General features: G+C 39.9%; 1 protein-coding gene across 50 annotated transcripts in view; it reads left to right on the top strand.

Moving 5' to 3' along the window:
* SORBS2 (sorbin and SH3 domain containing 2) overlaps window positions 1-22,914 on the top strand; it is a 237,799-nt gene that overhangs the window by 193,095 nt on the left and 21,790 nt on the right. For 32 of the 50 annotated variants that reach the window (XM_073001371.2, XM_073001370.2, XM_078393932.1 and 29 more), the window contains 8 exons: window positions 2,159-2,208; window positions 3,192-3,379; window positions 6,002-7,579; window positions 12,179-12,267; window positions 14,955-15,001; window positions 16,983-17,097; window positions 17,205-17,333; window positions 19,158-19,361. In XM_073001371.2, the coding sequence (XP_072857472.2) occupies window positions 2,159-2,208; window positions 3,192-3,379; window positions 6,002-7,579; window positions 12,179-12,267; window positions 14,955-15,001; window positions 16,983-17,097; window positions 17,205-17,333; window positions 19,158-19,361 (2,400 nt within the window). Of the gene's footprint in view, window positions 1-2,158; window positions 2,209-3,191; window positions 3,380-6,001; window positions 7,580-12,175; window positions 12,268-14,954; window positions 15,002-16,982; window positions 17,098-17,204; window positions 17,334-19,157; window positions 19,362-22,914 lie in introns of all 50 variants that reach the window. The other 18 variants (XM_078393957.1, XM_073001376.2, XM_073001375.2 and 15 more) reach the window with 2 other exon arrangements.

The raw sequence follows: 22,914 nt of genomic DNA, 5'->3' as shown, positions 1-22,914 counted from the left end.
AGGACCATTTCAGCTGCTCTAAATCCATTTTCTTTTAAATAAAACATTTTTAAAAAATAAGACTTAACTCACACAATGCCAAATCCTCACGAATAGCTAACTGTATTCTAAATAATTTGGGTGCAAAACAGTTTTTAGTTTTTCTTATTCTAAAGTGTTTTCTCTCTCTGCAGGCCCCACTAGAATTATCCTACTTAAAACACAGTCTAGTCCATATAAATCTTCATCTGCTTAAATTCATTATTTCTTAACACTATGCTTTAAGAAAAAGTTCAATTAATACTGATAGTTGTTCAAGGTGTCAAACCAATTTTGTGGCTGTTATTCTTAGTGTTAACACACACACTCTCTGGCTTGTAATATTTGTACAGTAAATGAATGTGTGGGTTGGTTAATACAGACTCCCTGCATAGCTTGCTTGTCAAAGAATGCAGGTGGAAATGTATACAGCACTTGAAAAGTGTTGCCAAGAAATATTTTGGAGAGATTTTATCTACAAATAACAAATTGCTTCTGTGTTCTGTTGCTGAGGAAGTGTTATAACACAGCAGTGCACACCAGGCTTTGCATCTGGACAATCTGAAGTTTGAACTTTGATATCTACAGTTAGATGCCAAAGTATCAAGGTTTACCTCTACTTTCTCTCTCTCTCTGGACCCTGCTGGACAGTGAGAAGGTGATGGGAAGACAGAAATATAGCTGTCCAGTCTTGTTAGAATGTGGAATCCATGAATGTTGTGTAAAATTACTTTCACAAAGTGTGCTAGTTAGAGATAGGGGTATTCATATTTGTATACAGAGACTAATATCCCCACACAGGTGGTAGTAATGACGGTCCAGCCCCATGGGGTCAGAGTGTCCACTCTATTTTGCCGCTGATGCTAGATTGTCAGACCTTCCTATTGTGCTGTTGTCCACAATCGATTACCCAGTCCTGGCAGGAGGCGGGATGACAAGCCTCTCTGCTAGGTCGGAGAGTGGCTAATCCATTGCAGAGAACAGCGTGATAGGAAGCCTCCACAGAGCTGACAGGAGCAGTGAAATCGTGAGTGGACAGTCCAGCCCCATGGGGCCGGACCCTTGTTATTTCCACGTACACAGGGATATTCGTATACAAATACGAATACCCCCATCTCTAGTCCTAGTTCAAGGATGACATCTAGAGGCATGTTCATAGAGTTTTTGTCAAAATCCAAACTTCTAATATAGCCATGTTTTAAAAAGTATAAATGAATGCAGTCTACCAAGCTTTGCTGCCAGTTATTAAAAATAAAGTTTCATTTGTGCACAAATGAAATCTGTTACTGAATTACTTACTGTGATACCTTTTAATTTAAAGTTATATTATCATGTATGATTTTAGCAGACCTTTGCGTTTCTACAAAGAACAGAAGTACAGAGTGTAAAAAAAAATTCTCAGTTCTAGATACCATATGAAATTCCATATCCCAAATGTAAGTTAAGTTTAAAATATGAATGGCACAGCTTGTGTCCATGAAAAGCTGTCCCTAGGACAACTTTGTTCTTTTTCTGGCTCCCTTAAACTGTAGAACTACATGAGTCTAATTCTGGCTCAAGCTTTGACACTTGTTAAGTGGCTCATTTAAAAACAGTTGTCACTGAGAAGTGGACCTATATTGACAAGTCTGAAGTATTTGCATTCCCAACTATCATTCCGCCATCACTTCTTAAGCAAAGAAAAGTTTTCACGTTGGTGAAACCTACTCTGTAGTTCCTATGAAGCCTGAAAGGTCAACAACTGGCTATGTATAGGTGTCTAAGTTATGTTTACAAAGATTTTCCAGCTGCATTTGATATTAATAACTTGGTAAGTAATTGAGGAATTATATTGTGACCCATATTCTTTGAGTTCTTAAAAAATTATTTTAATTTTTTTATCATCTACAGTTTAAACAGTAAAATTCTTAGGATGTGTTATTTTGGAAACAGGCTAGCAAGGCATAATTTCCTGCCTTTAAACAAATTGGCAGCTTGAAATAGGGAGTCTGAAAAGGATCTTGGAACTTCAAGATCCTTGGGGTTTAAAAAATGAATATGCTAGCCTGACTGTGAATTCCTTTACATTATTTATATGATTTGTAGTGAATAATATCAGTGAAATCCAGAGTGTAATGGAGTTGTTTGTTTGTCTCTGCAGACATCCTTGTATTATAGTCCAACAGACAGAGGTCTGGACCGACCTTCTAGGTAAGGAAAACTTGTTGAATCAATGCAAACAGAGGAGAAAATCCTTCTAACAGAAGGATACTTGGTCATCTGTAACACTCGTTCAATAGTAAATATCTCTGTTACCTTCATCCTACAGGAAGACATTTCTAAAGGCTGTACTTTTAGGCTACAACATGGTGTTGTGTTTTCCCTAATTTCTGCAAATTTTAAACTTTCTTCTAACTGGTAGTACCATCTCAATGCATATCTAATAATCGGCATTTGTCCTTTAAAGCACAGCTTAATTCAGTGGACTCCATTATAAGGTTTACTTTTAAAATCACAGGTACTTTAAATAAAAGGCTGTATGTATTACTATAAAATGAATTTCTTATACATTCAGATTAATCAGAAATAAACATGTTGTACCTAATCCTGCTATTTATATTGTTTAAAATTGAATAAAACAAAATGAAAATCAGGGAAGATGTTCAAAAATCCTAATTTACATTTCTGGTTAGTAAACTGGCTTTACTGGTGCACTACGGGGTGTATAATAAAATTGATGCCCAGGCCTATAAAGCACAATCTGAATATTTTATTTTCTGATAATTAATATCCAGATACATAAATTTAGGTTTGTTTAAATACTAAATAAATTATCTATAATTCACAGCAGGCAAAGCCATCAAATTAGTTTATTATTCATAACACTGCAAATGAAATAAAATCTTCAATTAACTTGCACCCACCCCAGTTTATTCCAAGTGAGAAGTTATAATGGTGTGAAATTTACAGTGGCATGGGAAAATATAAAACAAAGTGGCCACACTGGGTAAGTGGATTCTGGGAAATGTAGCCCAAAACAGAATATTCAAACTGTTTACTCTCCCCTTCTTAATGATCCATTATTCTTGTTCAATTTTGTTTTTAGTTGTTGGTGTGTCATTAAACTACCCGGGGCTAATGGGCTTGTCTGTTGAAGTCATTGGCAGTGGAATTCATATTGCTTCTTTCCTTAGTTCTGCAAGTACTGCGAGCGATTATAGAAAACGAAGGAAGTCAGAGCCTGCAGTGACTCATCAGAAGGCACAGGGCGATCAACATGTCAATCGAACCAGCTTGGGTCGTACAGATACACGGGGCACATATTCTACACTTAGGGAACCTGTTACAAGCTCTTCCCCATCTTCTCCTTCAAGAACAAAAGGTAAGAAATGAGCACAGGTATAAACAGGTAACAGTTTAATTACATACTCCTTTCTGTGTAATAATCACAAAATATTAACTGATGGATTCTGAATGCTATGCTGTAAATCAAGATTCCCATTTACAGGCAAGAACTTAAAAACCTTTGTATGTGTTTGTTTGTGTTTTTAACTTCTGAGATGACTCTTTTAAAAGAAGGAATTAAATGTTCCTCTTACAGTTTTAATGGCAATCAGCTATTTAAAAGCACTGGCTGGATAACTCAAGTGGTTTAGGTATTTGGCTGGGGAGCCAGAGGTTAGGAGTTGGATTCCCCACTATGCCCCCTGTAAGTAGAGCCATCCTGGATAGCGTTGGGAAAGCTGCACAGTCCTAGGGCTCCTCAGAAGAAGGGAATGGGAAACTACTTCTGAGTATTCTCCACTTGCAAAATCCTGAAAAGGGTTGCCGTAAGTCATAATTGACTTCACAGAAAATGACTAATTATTATTATTTCAGAGAAAATAAGATATTCCTAACATTTTACATAATTACATTTTGTTTGACAGGGAGAAAAATGGTACATTTTAAAATGCTTTCTGTTATGCATACGTGTTTGACTCAAGACACGAATCTCAAAAAGAAATGTTCCTATTGTGACATAAATATAAAAGGTGTACTGTGCATTATTCCCACTGTTTAGCAAACCATTATCTCCCTCACATAAATGAATAAGAAAATGTTGTTTTTTATGTACTAGAATTACTGATAGTGTAAAAACTTGGAAAAGTTGATTCTCTACACCAGTGTTGCCAATCTGGCTGGGGAATTCTGAGAGCTGTGGTCCAAAAAGTGATTTTTGGGTTATATTAATTATGAAATGAAGATGGAAAATTGGTTGCTAATCCATCATAGCTCTGAATATCATGAAAATCATGGCTGTTCAGAAATTGATAGGAGAAAGGTTGCATCAACAGATAAAGCAATGCAAAGGGGATTCTGGGATTTGTTGTCCAAAAAAGGTTTTTTTTTTTCTTCAGATTTTGGTACTGTATTCTGCTGTAGTTAAAAAAAGGAAATTGGGGTGAACTGGAAAAAGGCTGGCATGCCCATGCTAGCAATGCTGATATTTCCTAGTTGGTGCTCTGAGATGCTCTCACATCAGCAGAGAGACCATTTTGCTGTGGCTTTTTCCCCATCCTGTCCATTGAGCTTTCAAAACCTACAATCATGGCAGTGGGAGCATTGCTTTTGGTACTTCCCATCCAATCACTCACTCAGAAGGAAATGGCTCTCTCTTGCTACAGTAGTAACAGATCCAAAGTGATGTCACCTCCTATTGAATCTCAAAGGGAGCATTTTCAGAGATTTGCAGAATCTGTACAATTGTTTGCATTCAAAATTACCTGAATATTAAATTCCATTTTGCTTACCCACATGCATTCTTGATAAGATTGTACTTTTATATTAATGTTAAGGAATCTTAATATGTGGGGAGAAATCGAGATGTATTGTAACAAAATTAAGTACAGTGGTGCCTTGCAAGACAAAAGTAATTCGTTTCCCATAGGAATGCAATGCATTCCTATGGGAAACCTCGCAAGACGAATGAATTATTTTGTCTTGCGAGGCATCGGTCTTGTGGGAAAAAATCATCTTGCGAAGCACGGCCATAGAAGAAGCCGTCTTGCTAGTCACCAACACGATCACAGAAACCATTCATCTTGCGGGTTTTTTGCCCAGTGAGCCATTTGTCTTGCGAGGCACCATTGTAGTGCCCCTTGATGCTTGCATGCTCCTAAACATTTTAATGCATTTGGAAAAGCTCTTTGTCTGAATTCAAGACTTCTCATTAAGGACACTTTTGAATGTATCTTCAGTAGCTGAAGTCTTTGTCAAGACCATCAAGGTGGCAACTTGAGGCAGTGGATGTGAGATGGAGAAAATCCTTCTAGATTATCATTTGTCTATTCCCTCTACCTGAAGCCCCTAGTGCTTCTTATAAGGAGTTTCCGCTTTTTTCACTGTACTAAACAGCAGCCTTTGTCTTCAGCTGAGTTCATAATGTTACATAGGAATGGGAAAGATAAGAAGTTAGTTTCTAGGCCTCAGTCCTAATTTGGTGTATTTCTGTGGATTGTTTTGTCTCTTGATACAACCTATTTTTCCTTATGAGTTGACAAGTGATCATTGTATAGACCCATAGATATTTGTTAAGAAAAGGTTAGATCACGTTGATCTGTGTATAGTATTAAAAATTTAGTGACTGATAGAAGGATACGGTTTGTTAGATGGTGAATGATTAACAATGTAATTCTGTGCATGTCTATTGTAATATTTATTCTTTGGTGTGAAATTAAAATGATCAAAAGTACTGTAAGTCCCATTGTGTTCAATGAGGCTTACTTGCAGGTAAGTTAGCTTCTATAGGAATTGCACCCTAAATCTAATATTTTGATCTGTTTTTCATCTTTTATGCTATGGTATCTAGTATTAGTGCTTAAAACTACAATAGGATGACTAACCACTGTCTCCTCTGTTCTTTCTGCCATATGCTGATTGTATTCTTCCTCCTATCTGCTTTTGAATCTGTTAATTTCTGGCAATGTCTCTTTTTCACCACGCTGCTCTGTGGATTATAAAGGTGGGGATATTAGCAAAGTCTGTTCATCCCTTTCCAACTACTCAATGCCCAACCACAGCGCCTCCAATGAATTAGATTACTGTAGGACCTACGGACAACGTTTGTCTGTCCCAGGTGACTCAAGAAGGGCTGTCATGTACAAGAATGGCTGGCAGATGGCCCGTCAAAATGCAGAAGTCTGGAGTAGCACCGAAGAGACCTCCTCTCCCAAGCGGAAATCTCGCAGCTGCGATGACTTGCTAGCAGATGATCATTGTAGCTTTCCCAGTGCCCAGAATAAATCTGAAAGCATGGTAACTCTACTTTGTGAAGAAGATTCCAAAGATGGTTCTTCCCCTACTTGGGCCTCCGAAAGCCAGGGTTCCAGTCGGTCAAGGGCACGACATAGATCTGCACACGATGCTCCGGGGTTCCTGAAAATGTATAGGAGGATGCACCGCATCAATCGCAAGGACTTGCTCAATTCCGAAGTGATTTGTTCTGTAAAATCTAGAGTATTGCAATATGAGAAAGAGCAGCCTGCAGACCTGTTACAGAGCTGGAAAGAATCCTCCACCGAGGAGGTGCCAAGAGACATGGTTCCCAACCGCATATCCGAATTTGAAAAGCTAATTCAGAAATCAAAATCCATGCCAAACTTAGGGGAAGAAGCATTATCCGCAGCAAGCCTCCTCGAACCCCCTAAAAATGGTTTCTGTGCAAACAGGCGGTTTTCTATTGAGTCCTTACTGGAAGAAGAAAATCAAGACAGACACACTGCTCAGGGACAAAGGAATTTCACACCTAAAACTCTGGTGCCAATTCACATTGAAGTGACGAGTGAGGAGCCACAAAGATCTCATCTGGAATATTCAGACAGTGACCAGGATGGGGTGGTCTCAGATCTCAGTGACTTCATACAGATAGAAGGGTCATCTTTTTGTAGTGAAAGTGATTTTGACCACTTTTCCTTTACATCTTCAGAAAGCTTTTATGGGTCAGGCCACCACCATCATCACCACCATCACCACCACCACCATCACAAGCATCTCATCAGCTCCTGCAAAGGGAGGTGCCCAGCGTCATATACCCGCTTCACTACGATGCTCAAGCATGAAAGGGCTAAACAGGAACCTACTCTAGAAGAACCTAGAAGGCAAGACTCTGACTCTGGCCTCTCGAAGATAGCCTTCCTAGTCAGCCCAGTGCCTTTTCGCAGGAAAAAGAACACTGCCCCAAAAAAGCAGTCAGGAAAGACTAAATGCAAATCATCTGTTTTTGATGCTCTGGACTCCGCTCTTAAGGATATCTGTGACCAAATCAAAGCAGAAAAAAGAAGGGGAAGCTTACCTGACAACAGCATATTGCACAGACTTATTTCTGAATTGCTTCCAGACATTCCTGAAAGGAATTCTTCCCTTAAAGCTCTTAGAAAGAGTCCTGTGCACCAGCCTTTACATCCACTGCCTCAAGATGGTGCTATTCATTGCCCCTTATACCAGAATGAATGTGGAAGATTACCTCTTAGTGCCTCTTACCAAGACGAGGATACAACCAACCACAGCAGTCAAGACAATGATAGTGCACTGTGTTTCCAAGGTGGATTACCTCCTTTTCTTTATCCTTGTGACCCAGTCATTCATCCTTTTCCCTTTCATTTCCAGCCTGCTGTCATTGCATTTATACTGTGTACTTTTATACAGGCTAGAAATCAAGTGTGTCTTGTGCAAAATATTGTAAGAGTGAAAGGATCAGTGATAACAAAGGTAGGGTTGTGTGAAATTTGTTTATGCACAAACAGTCCAATTAATGGACCAACCAATTAAAGGAAAACGTATTTTGCTATCAATTTATTTATTTTATTTATTTATTTATTTATTTTATATCCCGCCTATCTGGTCAAGCGAGGACCACTCTAGGCGGCTAACAACCTTAAAAATAATACAGTAAACAATGTAAATAAACAGTTCTAAATCATAAAAACACTACATTACGATGCCAAAACAAATCGTTACACAGACCTCTAAAATGTGAAAGTCTTGAAAATTAAGTTTATTTTATTTATATATCTATATTATCTATATGCCACCTTCTCCCTATAGGGGACCCAAGGTGACTCACAACAATTAAAACTGTATGATAATAATAAGTTTAGAAAGTATCTAAAACTATATACTAAAAAAAATTAAACATTGTACGAGATTTTAAAAAAAACAATTAAAATATCTAACTTTCCTAAATGGAGCATTTCCTAGACCCCCCCCCCCCACTTATTGCTTTATAGCATGGCTGAAAAAAGAAAGTCTTTGCCTGACAGTGAAAGGACAAGAGAGAGGGGCAGTGCATTCCAAAGCCTGGGAGCAGCCACTGAGAAAACCCTCTCTCATGTCCTCACCAGAGGAGCCTAGGAAGCTGATGGAACTGAGAGAAGGGCCTCCCCAAAAGCTCTTAAAAGCCAAGAAGACTCATATGAGGTGATACAATCCTTCAAACAGCTTGGACCCAAGCTGTATAGGGCTTTATAGGTAATACCCAGCACTTTGAAATGAGCCCAGAAACAGACCGACAGCCAGTGAAACTATTGTAATATGGGAGTTACGTGCTCCTTATCACCAGCACCAGTCAGCAGTCTGGGTGCAGCAGCTGAACTTTCTGTACACTCTTCAAAGGCAGCCTAATGTAGAGCATGTTGTAGTTGTCCAGACAAAATGTCACTAAGGCATGTGTCGCTGTTGCCAGATCAGACATCTCATGGAAGGGGCACTGCTGGCACACCAGCTTTAACTGTACAAAAGCATTCCTGGCCACTGCTGAGACTTGTGCATCCAAGCTCAGGGTTGAGTCCAGGAGCACGCCTAAGTTGTAAAACCTAAATTTCCAGTAGCGGCTGGATCCCTACCTCCTAATTTGCCTTCTGACTAACCAGGAGCACCTCTATCTTGTCTGGATGGTTTCAGTTTGCTAGCCCTCATCCAGTCACTGGTTTAGGCACAGAACAGTTCATAAGATCCCCCACCCCCAAAAAAAGAATTGATCTAAATTACATATCCAGAGTTTCTGAAAAAGAGAAACTGTCTATGAACAGAATAAAGATTTCCCTGATAGTTGACTATAAAGAGTTGTATTGTGAAATTATAGTACTGAATGATACAACAAACCTTTGTTTTAAATATCAGTTCTTGCTAGCTTCGAGATACCATTCTGTTGTAAAAGGGAAAAAATGTCTTCACTTTGTTCACTTAAACAGAACTAGATCTCTGTATTCACTCTAATATGCCTCCATTCATTTTTGAGAGGCACAAACCCCACAGAACAAAGACAAGGTGAGTATTGTTACAGTTGCTGTAGCAATTCCATGTTTTTTTTATATATAACTTAGCTTAACTTATTATTTAGAAGTCAATCTACACTGATAACATAGGCTCATGCTCTGAAACATGAAACAGTACAGTGGCTTTGTTTGTGCATAACACTAAACCATAATTTTGTGTAATTTGCTTGAGTAGCAGTATAGCTTCTACTCACATGCAGTACTCACCTCTCCTCCTGTTTGGCGGAAGGAGGAGTTTGGAAGCCTCCACCTCTGCTTTTAACCTAACTGTAGTTTCCTATTATGGTCAATTTGGGAGGGTTGTGATTAATTTAAATTATGGATTGTTGGAGCGAATGCCAGATTCAGATTATGGTTATAATTGTGGCTCTTTAACAAACTATGTCCAAAATCCTATTGGTCTTTGAATAAGGTTTGTGTAACTTGCTATTGTTAATTGTAGGTCACTGACAATGTGTTGTGGCATATCTCAGTCATACGTCTGGTCACACACCTAATTGCGCAGCCAAGCTGTGTCCCAGTACCTCATCATTAAGCCATAGTTTGTACAGAGGTCACCTACTTCAGACACAATGATGGAGAAACATGGCCAAGCTGTAAGGGGGAAGAAGGAGAGAGTGTGAGAGCTTGTTTGCTACTGCTTCAACAAAAGGTGGTTTACTGTTATGTGCAAAATGGGTCAGGTGCCGTGTCCTTCCTGCTGCATGTACATATGACAGGATAGACATGCCTGCCTTAATGACATGCAGCAAGTAGTGGATGAAATCCTGTTGAATAGAGTAGTAAGTCACAACTAGAGTAGGACCATTGAATCAATGGAACTGATTCAGTGGGCCTTCTCTAGTTGTGAGTTAGTGCACTGAACAATAGGATTTCAAGCCATTGAAATATGTAGGATATATGCAATTTCCCATACAGGAGTGACAACTAAGTGGTCAGGTTTCCTTAACTGGCTTGATAGAGGTTGTGAGTTGAATTAGCTCCATAGGTGGGAAAATACAGTGGAGCCCCTACTTACGGAATTAATCCATATTGGAACAGTGGCTGCAGGTCAAAAAGTCTGTAGGTCGAGGCTCCATTGACCTACAATGCATTGAAAATCAATTAATCCATAACCGGCCATTTTTGTTCCATCTTTGTTCCATTTTGGTTTTTTTCAGGTCTGTAGGTCGATTCTCTGGCTGCAAGTCGAACCTAAATTTTGCAGCCAGAGAAGTCTGTAACTCAAAAAGTCTGTAAGTCGAGCTGTCTGTAAGTTGAGGGTCCACTGTACAGTATTTAGCAACACCAGCAGGCTGATAATTTCAATTATCTTTGCTGATTTCCAATCAGTGGTTATATACAAGTAGCAAAAAATTAGAATAGCTAGAGGAGAGGGTTGCTTTTATATACTACTTAGTGTGGTCTTTATTTTTCGGAAGAGATTTAGGAACAGTATTTTCTCAAAGTTAGTTAAAACAGGGTGTTTTTGTATTCCTAAATGTCATACAAACAACCTTAAGTACATTATATTTACCCAAAAGAAAATCCTACAGAGTTCAGTAAGAGTTGCTCCCTAGTAGGCGTGCTTAAGATTGTATCCAAGCATATTTTGTAAGTTATTCCAACGAAAGGGGCTTTCAGAAGAAAGAATTATGACAGCGCAAGAGCTTTAAAAGGTCTGCAAGTGTGCAACACTAAGAGTTTCTTAGACCAGGCTTGGGTGATATATTTGCCATACAGATATCTAATCCCTAGGTTTTGTCTTTTAGAAATAATGGCCATAGGTTAGTAGAATCTCTAGTGTCTGTTGCCTTCATCCCGTGTCATTTTTCTGCTGAATATTGCCCTCCTCAACCAAGAGGAGGTACAGAAGTTTTTCAGTGGCAGGACAAAGCAACATATTGGTATGCTAGAATAATTAGGGTGCATAGCCTATACCACTACAGTACAATGTGTCTGTCTGTATACGTTAGTCCAGTGAATTTGGTGGAGCTGAAGTTGGGAGTTCAGTTCCCCATTTTGCCTCTTGGGAAAAGAGCCAGCCTTGCAGCTTTGGGCAAGCTGGATAGTCCAGAACACCCCTAGAAAAAGGGAATAGTAAACCAGTTGTGAGTATTCTGTATCTAGAAAACCATGGAAAGGAACACCATAAACCAGAATTGACTTGATGGCAAGTTTTTGTTTTTGAACAGGGGAAGCACTGCCTATCTCCCCAGCTGCTCTTTGTTGCCAATGATTCCATTGCAGGTAATGGCACTTTCAGGGGCAAAGAGCAGACAGGAAAGATATTTTTAAGAGGAAGATAGCACCAGAAGAAGCCAAGACACTGCAGGTCTCTTCCAGATCCCACCTTACCTGCAGCTTCTATTTCTTAAAGAAAAACAAAACCAAAATAGATCATCATTGAGGAAATGTCTAGTCTAATCTCAAGTTTATTTTAAAATGCATATATATATTTTAATAGCCTGAAAAAAATGCCTAGTTCCTCCTCCTATCATTGTGGCATGCTTTCTGCACATTCCCCTGCATGTGTTTCATGTCTTATGATTCATTGCTATGCTTTTCTTTCCCGTTGCATCTTCTGTATCTTATGCATCTGATCCTGTAGCTGCTCAAGTCAGTGGTGTATATATTAGAACAAGGGAACACATCCTGGTCTTGTTTTGTTGTTGAAATCTACAAGTTCAGTTTAAGAACAGTTAAAATATTAGGGGAAACAACTTTCACATGTTTTCCATTTGTCTGTTTTTGTTAATTTCTTTTTATGTGTTTCTTGTTTTGCCTTAGACTTGCATTTTGCATATGTTGTAGCTTACCTTGAAAGAATACCCAGCAGGATTACTTTTTCATGGTTTTGTCACAAGATGGTGTTTTATTTTCAGTAGACCAGGAGTCTCCTGGGAACTATTCTTCTGCTTTCACTGATGTGGGTCGAAGTGCTCCAAAAGAAAGAAGAGGAATTCCAGAGAGAGAGGTAGTTAAAAGAACATGTATAATTAATTCAGTAGAGTTTGAACTCAAAAGAGCTTCTCTGAAGTAATATACAGAGGGACTTACAATGCATTTTAATGCCCTGATGCTACAAAAAACAAATCAAAGTAAAAATTGTAAACACAATTGAACTAGAACAGGGGAGAAATTATAGGGGTGGAAAAATAAAGAGAAGAAAGTAATTCTCTGAGGCCTAGTGGCATTCATACTTCCATATCTGAGGGTCAAACACGATAGCCAAAATCTTATTAATGTTCGTGGAGATATTACATAAGATGTTGTGGCTGATTGTGGCTAACTGACAAGATGTCAGGTCACATGCCTGATAACATGCCTGTCATGCACCCTGATGCCTTGTTAATTAGCCACAATTAGCTGTAGCAACTTGCACAATCTCTCTGTGAACCTCTATAGGATTTGGGGCATTATGTTTGGGGTCTGTGTGATTTTTGCTGCCCCTGTTCCAAGCATATACTATCATTTGCTGTACGAAGGAAGCAGCTATTGGCACTGATAAGAATTCCACTCTGAAAGCAGAGGCAGCTTGTGTGAGGGTTCAAACTTTGCCTCCTCAGGTTTTAACAGAGACACTGGAGGCATCCACTTTTGAAAATCAGAACTCAGTTTTATTGTAAAATGGGACAACAGATCCGTGTGATCAATCTCTGCTTCAGTGTTATCTCTCGTGACCAATGGGTCCCACAAGGGCATCCAAACGTCTCTTTCGAACGGATTCTAATTCAAATTAGTCCAAGGTCCCTTCATAAAGGGATTACTGTTCTCTAAGACGCCAGGTTCATTCTCTGTCTCTAATAGCAGGGTGGTCTCTTCATCTCTCCACTCGGGTGGAAAGGGGTCCTCCTCTCCTTTGTGGGAGCCCACGGTCCATCAAGAACCCTCCTCCTCCGGGCTTCTTCTAGATGCCATAGTCGCCTCTCTCTCTCTTCCCTCTCCACAGCTTCCTTTTCTTCCCAGAGTTTCTGACACCACTCCCAGGCTTCCAATTCTCCCCAATATGAAGGGCGTGGAGGCAGACCCCGTCTCCTCTGGTAATCTGCCTCTTCCCTAGGGACCCATACCTTTTCCCACTTTCCAGTCCATGGGTCTTCCACCCAGATCAACTCCCAACCCCATGGTATCACATCCACCTCTCCTTTTATATCCCCCATTCCCACCTCTGTGACGGATCTCCCTCTTTCTCCTCTTCTCGCCAGTTCTTCCCCGGTCTGAGTGGCCACCGTCATCTTTGACAGTTCCCGCTCTAACTCTCAGGTGTCAACTCCCCATTGCATGGTCTTGACGGGTGGTGTAGGCAGGTCAGTCTGTACCTCTTCCTCCTCCTTGAGGGAGGACAACATTCTGGTGAGAACTTCTACTCCCTCACCCCTTGTCTCACAGCTTGGCATGGGGGGAATATCTCTGCTGAGAGAATGTACATGCCATGTTTATGCCAGTTTGATACCATTTTCAACTTCCATGGCTCCATCGTAAAATGGCTCAAAAATATTACTCATTCCATTCTCCCCCAAAAGTCTTGTTATGTCATTCTTACCTATCTTGCTACTTTAGAATTGTAACCTCACTATAGCTTCATTAGTTGTTCCAGCCATTCATTCCTTGCAAATCGTTACTTCCAAGCTTTGTGTACAATTGATACATGGTGTGAAGAATGTGGAAAAGATACCAGGAGACTAAAAGGTGAGAAATTCAGGACAAGTGAAAAGAGGTGCTTCTTGTCCACAGCACTTCACACAGCTGATTGCAATTTCCTATCCCTAAATAAAAGGGTCACCAATTTGTATGACTTTCAATGGGACAAATTCATGAAGAATGTCAGTGCCTACACATCATAATGGCTATATCTCTCTCCTCTCCCACTGTGAAAGTCAGAAACTCTCTTGGTACCAGTTACAAGGCAACATGAGTGAGTTTTGAGGGTATTAGGGTGGATTGTTGGTTTCACTATGCTTCCCATAGGCACCTTGGTGGTCACTATGGGAATGAAAGGTTGACATATAGGACCTTTGGTCCATGGTCCATGGGAGGCTGTTGGCTCTGATGTCAGTGGGGCAGCATCCCCACTCAAGGCTTTTGCATCCACTTTAAAAGAACTATCCAAAGCACTGAACCCTGTTTTGGGGACATGGTTCAGCACCCTGGATAGGTCTGTGAAATTTGGATTGAAACCCAGAGAAGAGTCACTGCCCCACTGATATCACAGTCACCAACTTCCACTGCTTTGTTCTGGTCCATCAGAACTTTTCTTATTTTCAGAGGGCTAGTACCCATGTTCAGTGGTTCTTAACCTTTGTTACTCAGGTGTTTTTGAACTGCAACTCCCAGAAACCCCAGCCAGCAGAGCTGATGGTGAAGGCTGCTGGGAGTTGCAGTCCAAAAACATCTGAGTAACAAAGGTTAAGAACTAGTGTTCTAGATAGTCTCTTCACATGTCTAGTAGCCAGAGGTATCAGACAGCTGAACAGGGATGAAGCCACAATGCTGTAGGGGGCTAGAAATTGTAATCAGAATATTGAAAGCATAATAAGTGACTTTGGAACCACTTTTTATTTTTTATTGTTAGAAAAAGCACATATCTGAAACTATTAAAATCAAATGGATTGACTGTTAATATATATCGTGTGGATTAACTTTCTTTCTCTCCATTTTCAGAGAGTGCCAGCTAGAGCAATATATGATTTTAAGGCTCAAACTGCTAAGTATGTATCATGTACTGTTGTTTTTCCTAAACTTTCATTACGAACTCTAGAGTAGTTTTCATAAAACAAAAAAGCTGTATGTGGCACAATTTTAATCAATACAAATAATTTTCCATGTTTGATGTAGTTAAAATATGGTGGGTTAATCATATACTATTTAAGAATTCTGAAAGACTCAAATGTTCAATAATTTAACTAGGGATTAGTCTCTGCAGTATTTAAGTACAAAATAATTCATAAACTCATTCTCATGCAGCACTCAGTAGCATCTAGAGCATAATAAATAATAAGATACCTAACAAATGCATTTGCTTTTTAAAGCAGAAGCTTCTTTTTTTCCCTTGCTTACAATATGTGAAACAACTTTTCTGTTAAGTGGTGCTGTTTTCACCCATAATGCTAAAAGTGGCTTTCAGCTCCTCTGCACCATTGGTGTATATGAATGAGTGCTGTTCATCAGGGATTCAAATGCAAGCAGATTTTTAGCTTACATTTACATGTTTAGGACTAGGAGTAAGGATTATGCAGTCCATGGTCTATATACACCCACCAAGGCCTGCTGTGTGATCCCCAGAACTCCTCATTGCTGAAAATGATCCATGAAAAAGGCAGAATCACACCTCCAGAAGCCTCCATGTCATGTGAATTTCCAGTCACAGCCTAACCCCCCCCCAATCTTATTTTGTCCCCAGGTAGCACATACAGCATTAATCAATTTTTGGAAATTGACATAAATTGTGCACAACATTCATTGGACAACACACTATCTTCTCCATTTGTTTTCTTCTACACAGACACACAAACCATCCATCCATTTTCTTTTCCAGTCACTCTCTTTCTTCATCACAGGCACATACTCATTCTCTGTTCCTCTTCCTATTACTAGCTCTAGTTCATCTCTCTCATCTTGGGGCTGCCATAGCATTGAGATCTGAGAAGAGCAAACAGGAGAAACGAGCAGGAAAGCACAATCCAATTAGAAAGCATACCATCCTTCCTATGCTAACTGTGTGGTTGGGCCATAGATGTGTTTTGATCCAACAAACAAACAGCATAAGAATTATTTTCTAGCCACCTAACTCTGGGGGATGGGGTGCATGGATGTTTTTCTGCTGGCTTTTTTGTTTCTTCTGCCATCTCTCCTGCTTTTCTCTGATCTCACTGAGAGGTTACTGTGGCAGCAACAGAAGGCTCCTGGAGGTGGGGGATGAGAATGAGGCAGCTGCACACAAGGACTGCACTCTGCTCACCTCTGGTTTGGAATATTGTAGATTAACTATTCTGTGGATTGTGCCAATTGGAATATAGAACTGTTTGTGCAAGTGCAAGCCAGAATGTGACACTAACCATGGTTTAAGATGTCTTTGCAAAATATGGTTTGAGGTAACAATGGTTAAGTCTTATATCTGCACAATGTAAACTGTGGTTCAAGCAATTGTTAAACTTTCTTGTTTGTTTTTATTTTGTTTTATGTTATTTATTGGAGTTTTATACTGCCCATCTAGCAGTGTGCCACTACCATGAGTGGTTTACACACACATAAAAGCATCTAAGTCCCCACTCAATCAAATACACACTCTAAAAAGCATCTTAAAAGAATCCTTGGAAGTGATGGCAACCGAAAGAACAGGATTGAAAACATAACATGAATGTAGCAAACTGTTGTTTTGATTGTTGTTCTTTATAGACAGACACCTTGGTCCTCTATGAACCATAGTTTAATGGTAATTAAGATCTTAACTATAGTTAAACCAGGCAATCCTGGTTAGAGAAAAGGATAACAAACTATTGTTTTTGCACTAAGCCTTTAGGAAGCATAGGGCTAAACTGCTGTGTATTCACAAATCTCCTTGACTGAGATTATATAATGTTCACTAACATTATATGTTATATGTTATATTATATAACCATGTTTAAAAAAGGTGTTTGAACTACAGATTTCCTTAGAAAACATATCATTCTTTAAAAATATCTGTTACAGGGAGCTGTCTTTTAAGAAAGGAGATACTGTCTATATTCTCAGGAAGGTGGATCAAAACTGGTATGAGGGCGAACATTACGGACGAGTTGGAATTTTCCCTATTTCTTATGTTGAGGTTTGTCTGTTTGTGTATTGTTGTTTATTCCTTTCTTCTGTATTAGTTTTAGAAAATTGTTCCATAAACTGGCCAGAGCAAAAAAATGTTCTTTTTTTCTCCCCCAGAAACTTACTCCCCCAGAAAAAGCACAGCCGGCCAGGCCACCACCCCCAGCACACATTGCAGAGATTGGAGAAGCTGTTGCCAAATATAATTTCAATGCAGATACAAATGTGGAATTGTCACTAAGGAAGGTAATTTGTTTTTGTCCAATAAACCAAGGCTGGGAAGCCTTTTTCTGTTGAGTGCCACATTTTTTTAGTGATGGTTGTGGCGGACAGTCCACACGTCACTCCTGTCAGTCATTTTAGAGCTCCAGTGCAGGAGCCTATGACAGGACAGGAGGGGCAGAGTCAAGGGAACTGGGAGTGCCAGAGAGGCAGTTAGAGTGTGACAGAGATAGAGAGTTAGGGAAAAGATGGTGAAGTGTCTAGACAGAAAGAAGACTGTGAAGTGTTAAGACAAGAGATTGGATAGTTGGTTAGTTAGAGAGTATTAAAGAGGTAAAAGGAATTGGAAGTACATTGATAGGCAGAAAATATACAGTGGTGCCTCGCTTAGCGACGTTAATTTGTTCCGCAAAAATCGCTGCAGAACGAAAATGTCACTATGCGATATTAAAAAGCCCATAGAAACGCATTGAAACCCCTTCAATGCATTCCTATGGGCTTAAAACTCACTGTTGAGCGAAGATCCTCCACAGCGCCTCCATTTTCAGTGCAAGGAATCCGTCCGTAAACACAGTGGGTGGCCATGTTTTTTTCCCAGTGGCCATTTTGAAACCGCCGATCAGCTGTGCGAAAATGGGGGCTTTGCGATGATCGCTTCCCTGCTATCATCGCAAAGCGAAAATACTCCATAGAGAACATCGCAAAGCAATCGCTTTTGTGATCGCAAAAAATGTGTCGCTAAGCGATTTCTTCGCTAAACGGAGCTGTCGCTAAGTGAGGCACCACTTTACTGAGATCTTGATTAAAGCAAATGAACACAAGCAATCATACATGTAATCAAATCCACGTTTAATGAATGAATATTAATATAACATCCATGATTTTCCTTCTGTGATTCACTTATTTATCCTTAAATAAACCTGGTTTTATTTGGCAGCAAGGGTGTGAGATTCTTAATTGATATAGTGAGGATAATATCCTCTGATGGCAGCAAAAAGTGGAAAAAGCACAAGTTGTGCCCAAAGGTGAATTTGTGTGAGATGACAAATACACAGGGGTCACTGGGGGTGTGCGGTAATGGTATAGAAAACGGGGGCAGGGAGCAGTCTCTCTGAGTCTCCATGCTGTTGGTGGGCAGGGCCAGAGATGGTGAAAGGAACTGTATGGACCACCACTTACAGAGTACTTTTGCTAGGGTAGGCTGTGACTTGTACTCTGGAGTATTCTGAGAGTGGCCATGTTGGCTAGAGCATTCTGGGAGTTGTAGTCCAACCAAGGAGCTTTTCCCATTTCTGAACAGGACCACCCATTTTTCCCTCTGTTGCTCTCTCCCTATCATCCACTTTCCCCCTACTTCTTCCTCTCTTTCTTCCTCCTACCATATTTTTCTCTCTTTCTCTTCTTTCGTGCCATCCTCTTCTTTCTCACTGTCCTTTTCTCTCTTCTGTCTCAGTGCAGTACTAACAAGGGATGTTAAGTGATCCTTATGTGAGGTGCTTGGGAGTAAATTAAACTTTTTTCCCCTAGTGCAAACATCATAAAAACCAGGCCACTGGCCTGGATCATAGCAACAGCAGTAGCAAAAAGTGAACATAATCTCCTCGCATATCCCTTGGTCCCAGTTTGTATCAGTTCCCCTCCACCATATGCCCCACCTTTCTCTTTAAAGTCAGTCATACTTTTTCTAACTGCAAGGTGCCTCCTTGTCTGGTTTGATCCAGAGTCCACCAGATTGGGGTGAGCTTTGAGCCCGGGACCTTATTTCTCACAGCTGTAACTTGTGCTATAAGGTTAGATGTTCTCTATAAAGCTGTCATTTCTCAACTTTCAACGAGTTTTGCCTTACAGGGAGACAGAATAATTCTCCTTAGACGGGTTGATCAAAACTGGTATGAAGGCAAACTACCAGGAACCAACAGACAAGGAATCTTCCCCGTGTCTTATGTAGAAGTCATCAAAAAGAACACAGCCAAAGGCGTCGATGACTGTCCTGCTCCGCCAATACCCCAGAGCTACTCTAGTGACAGAATACACCATTTAGGTTCAACTAAGGTAAGGATGGCTTTGTTCTGTTCTCCATGTCAACCATGTATTCCAGTGCAGATGTTAATAAAATTACTACATATTTCCAAGCATACATCACAAGTAACAAATATATGACATTCTTTCTGTTCCGTCTCATGTTGCCTTCATGCTTTTTTTAATGGTTTCCTTGCCTTTTTTTTCAATTTGGTTGTCAAAATACTGTTTTGATAGTAGCTGTATAAAAAGCAAATGGAAACCTTACATCATTTGCCACTGTTGTGTAAGCTGCTTCCACTTCACCTTCTTACTGAACTGTTTAGTTCTAGGTAAACAACATGATTTCACTTTATAGATTATACAGCCTTCTTACGGAAGCTGAATATCTCCTGTTATATATGTAAGCAGTTCTCCCAATGAGCACTGATTCAAATGAAATCATGGAAGTAATATAATTCAAACCAATATTTTGAAAGCACAGTTAAATGTAATACCATAGACGTGCTTCACTTGACAACCTTGAACAGGACTGGCAACCTGAACCCAACTCATATTTACTGAGCAATAGGTTCTGTTCATCTCAGCATAACTCCCCTCATGACCATATATAGAAAAGCAGCCTGAAACATTTTAAATTATTTCTTGCAAGCACTTACACAAACATAATAAGGGTAGCAGTAAGAATAATATTTAAAGAATAACAGAATAGGCTGGTGTGACCCTTATCTAAAGACTGGAAGAAGCAGGAAAATGTGAGATAACCCCAATTTACTAGATCTTCAGTGCTTGCTTTTATAGTTAGCGGGCATTAAGGCAGGAAAATATATTACAGATACCTCGCCCCGCCACTAGAAGAGGAATATTCTTAAGTTTTTGTGTGTGAAAGTCACAGCAGAATTGTCTCTCATTTCCTGGAGCTTGCAAATTGGCTTGCTTTGTGGGTGAGTGTAATTACTGGTCATCAGTACTTAAGCCTGAGGTTACATTTTGCAGATTCAAAAGACTACTTCAGCTCTAATAATGGGTTATCTGTAACCACTGTTTCTGCTCTGACTAATTGGAGAAATCTGTGCTCTAACAATGCTACTTTCCAGCACTACACCCCTCACCATAGGGCCGTTTTCAATAAAAACAACAGGACTCTAGATGAAGCAATGTCAACTATCCCTGCACGAACATCATACATACACTGCCTCAGCTCTTTCCTTATCTGGTCATTCGTATTCGTAGGTGATGCCAATGCTGTATGTACTTCACTTTTGTTCAGAAATATTCCAGTTGTGGGCAACCAGAACAGGTGGCAACAGCTGTCCATCCAACATCAGTTGGTGGTCTGTTGGTTGATTTCATTCTGCACTCTTTCCATTCCTTCTTAGGGATGAACCATCATAAATGTAGCACTTGTTGATTTCACATCTTCATGCTTTCATAGTGAAAATGTGTACTTCCTTTCCTTATTTTTCTACCGTTTCAAAGTTCTACTTCTTTCTAAGCAAAACACTACACATAATGTCAGATATTAAGCAAAGGATATGCAACAATAAACTATTTGGATGTGATATTATCTTTAGAACATGTTATTAGTTTCCTTGGTTTTTTATTGACGTAATGCGGATGTCATTGGGTTGAAAATGCTTGTGCACCATTGAATTTAGTAATCAGTAAACACTTTCCATGTAAAACATTTGAGTCTAAAAGAGAGGACAGAGTGTTGCTTCCCTTAAAATACTGAAAACTTTCTGCCTGTATATGTGTGTTATGTGTTATATGTTAGTACTATTATCACTTTAAGTGTCATAGTTCATAATCATTTCGGATCTATAGAAAGCCTATAAAGTGATGTAAACTAAAAAGGTTTTAACAGGAGTAGCTTCGAGGTTTGCAAAAAGAATTTCTCTTCTTCTTCTCCCCTTTTCTGTTGTTATTTCACATTTAAGCATTAAAACATCACTGGCAAACTCTTTCAAGAAACAATTCTATGTGCCCTCTAGCTATATATTAGAGGCAATTCAGGTCCCATTTATCTTCCTTTCTTTCTTTGTCAAACCATTTTCAAAAGGACCCTCAAAATAGGCACAGCCTTGTGGGCAATGCCTTACTTGCCTTGGAGGATGTCATAATACCACATGTCATGCACACCTCCGAAATGTAGACCTCGTTGGCATCCTCCTCATCCTCCCCATCCCATGCACCCTGAGGCTGCCAGTGCTCTTAGCAGGAGTCTTCAATGAGTAGAGCCATGCAAAGCAGTGGGCCAGTCTCACCCCATGACACCAAATGTGTGCATGGGCCTTCCATACCAGCTGAAGAGCCAGCAGGGAAAAAGGACTGAGGGAAAAGCGTGCAACAGCAGCCTTGCAGAGTTGTTGTAGAGGCTGGTTGTTGTTAACAGCATTAGATGGGAGTGTTTGCCCTTGCCACCTCTGTCATTATGTTCTCTGTGCAATCTGTAGAGCTTACACACAAGCAGGAATTTCCCCTGTTCAGTCTTAGTGTTAGGCTGTGATTACAGTGGCATGCTGAATCAGAGCTATGCTGCAGCTTGTTTCACAGCCTATTTTATGCTTCTGTTCAGATTAGGTAATCCCATTTGGATTGTTTCAGTAGTGTCCACATTGGCCCCTCAAACTGATGAGGTTTCATCCACACCACAGCCCCCTTTCCTTTGATCCCACCCACTGCTAATACCTGGCTTTCCTTTCATCATTCATGGTAAAGCTGATGGGCTGTTTAAAATGTTGCATGGCACTAGAGGAAATGGATAATTTCCAAAATTCTCCATAACATACAAACATATACGCACATACTATGGAAACAAAATAGTCTATGATAGTTTCTCAGAGTTGTTTCTGTTTCATATTGATTTGTATCCTTTTTCTTTTTGTCCATGCAGAGGTAATCTAGTGCTAAACAAAATATCAATGCAGAGATAAGATGATCTAGCATTAAACTTGGTAACTTATTTAAAAAAAAAACCTTTGGGTTGACAAGGGAGAAAGATCCCAGAGGTGGATGTTTCTGCTCTCCAGAGCATCAGGCCCATAATAGTACCCCAAAGTTACACCACAAGTACCAGCCATGTGGAGAACAAAATAACTGATCTCATAGGGGAAAGTCTGTTCGAATCAATTGGCTTTGAAAAAGGAGACGTGACCAGGAACAGAGGAAGTAAAACTCTGTATTGAGAGCAGAAAGGGCCAGATTGATTTGAATTGACCTTTACATCATGTGATCAGTAAAAGAAGGTGTGAATTTAATCCATTTTACAGCTGCTGCAATTCTCACAGTTTTGATCATGTCATTGCAGCCTTACTTATGAGGAGAAAGTGATGGTAGAGGTGATGAGGCTGGGCACTTTCTGATAACCACGTTAACAGTGCTGGATACTGTAGTGACTGGATAGGGCTGGAGACACCTGCTATATCAGAAATGTCCACAGCCAAATTGGTAGTGAAGGACATGTACTTTTTAAGGTGCTGGGGGGGGAAGAGATATTTAATCTGGGAGGCAGATATTGGAAAAGCCAATCCTGGAGAGCTGCAGCCGGTCAGTGTAAACAGTACTGAGCCCAGATAGGGAAGTG

This window comes from Pogona vitticeps, chromosome 5, assembly GCF_051106095.1.
Source record: "Pogona vitticeps strain Pit_001003342236 chromosome 5, PviZW2.1, whole genome shotgun sequence".
In the NCBI taxonomy this organism is placed as follows: Eukaryota; Metazoa; Chordata; class Lepidosauria; order Squamata; family Agamidae; genus Pogona; species Pogona vitticeps.
The sequence above is the reverse complement of the archived record's forward strand: the minus strand, read 5'-3'. Positions and strand labels throughout refer to the sequence as shown.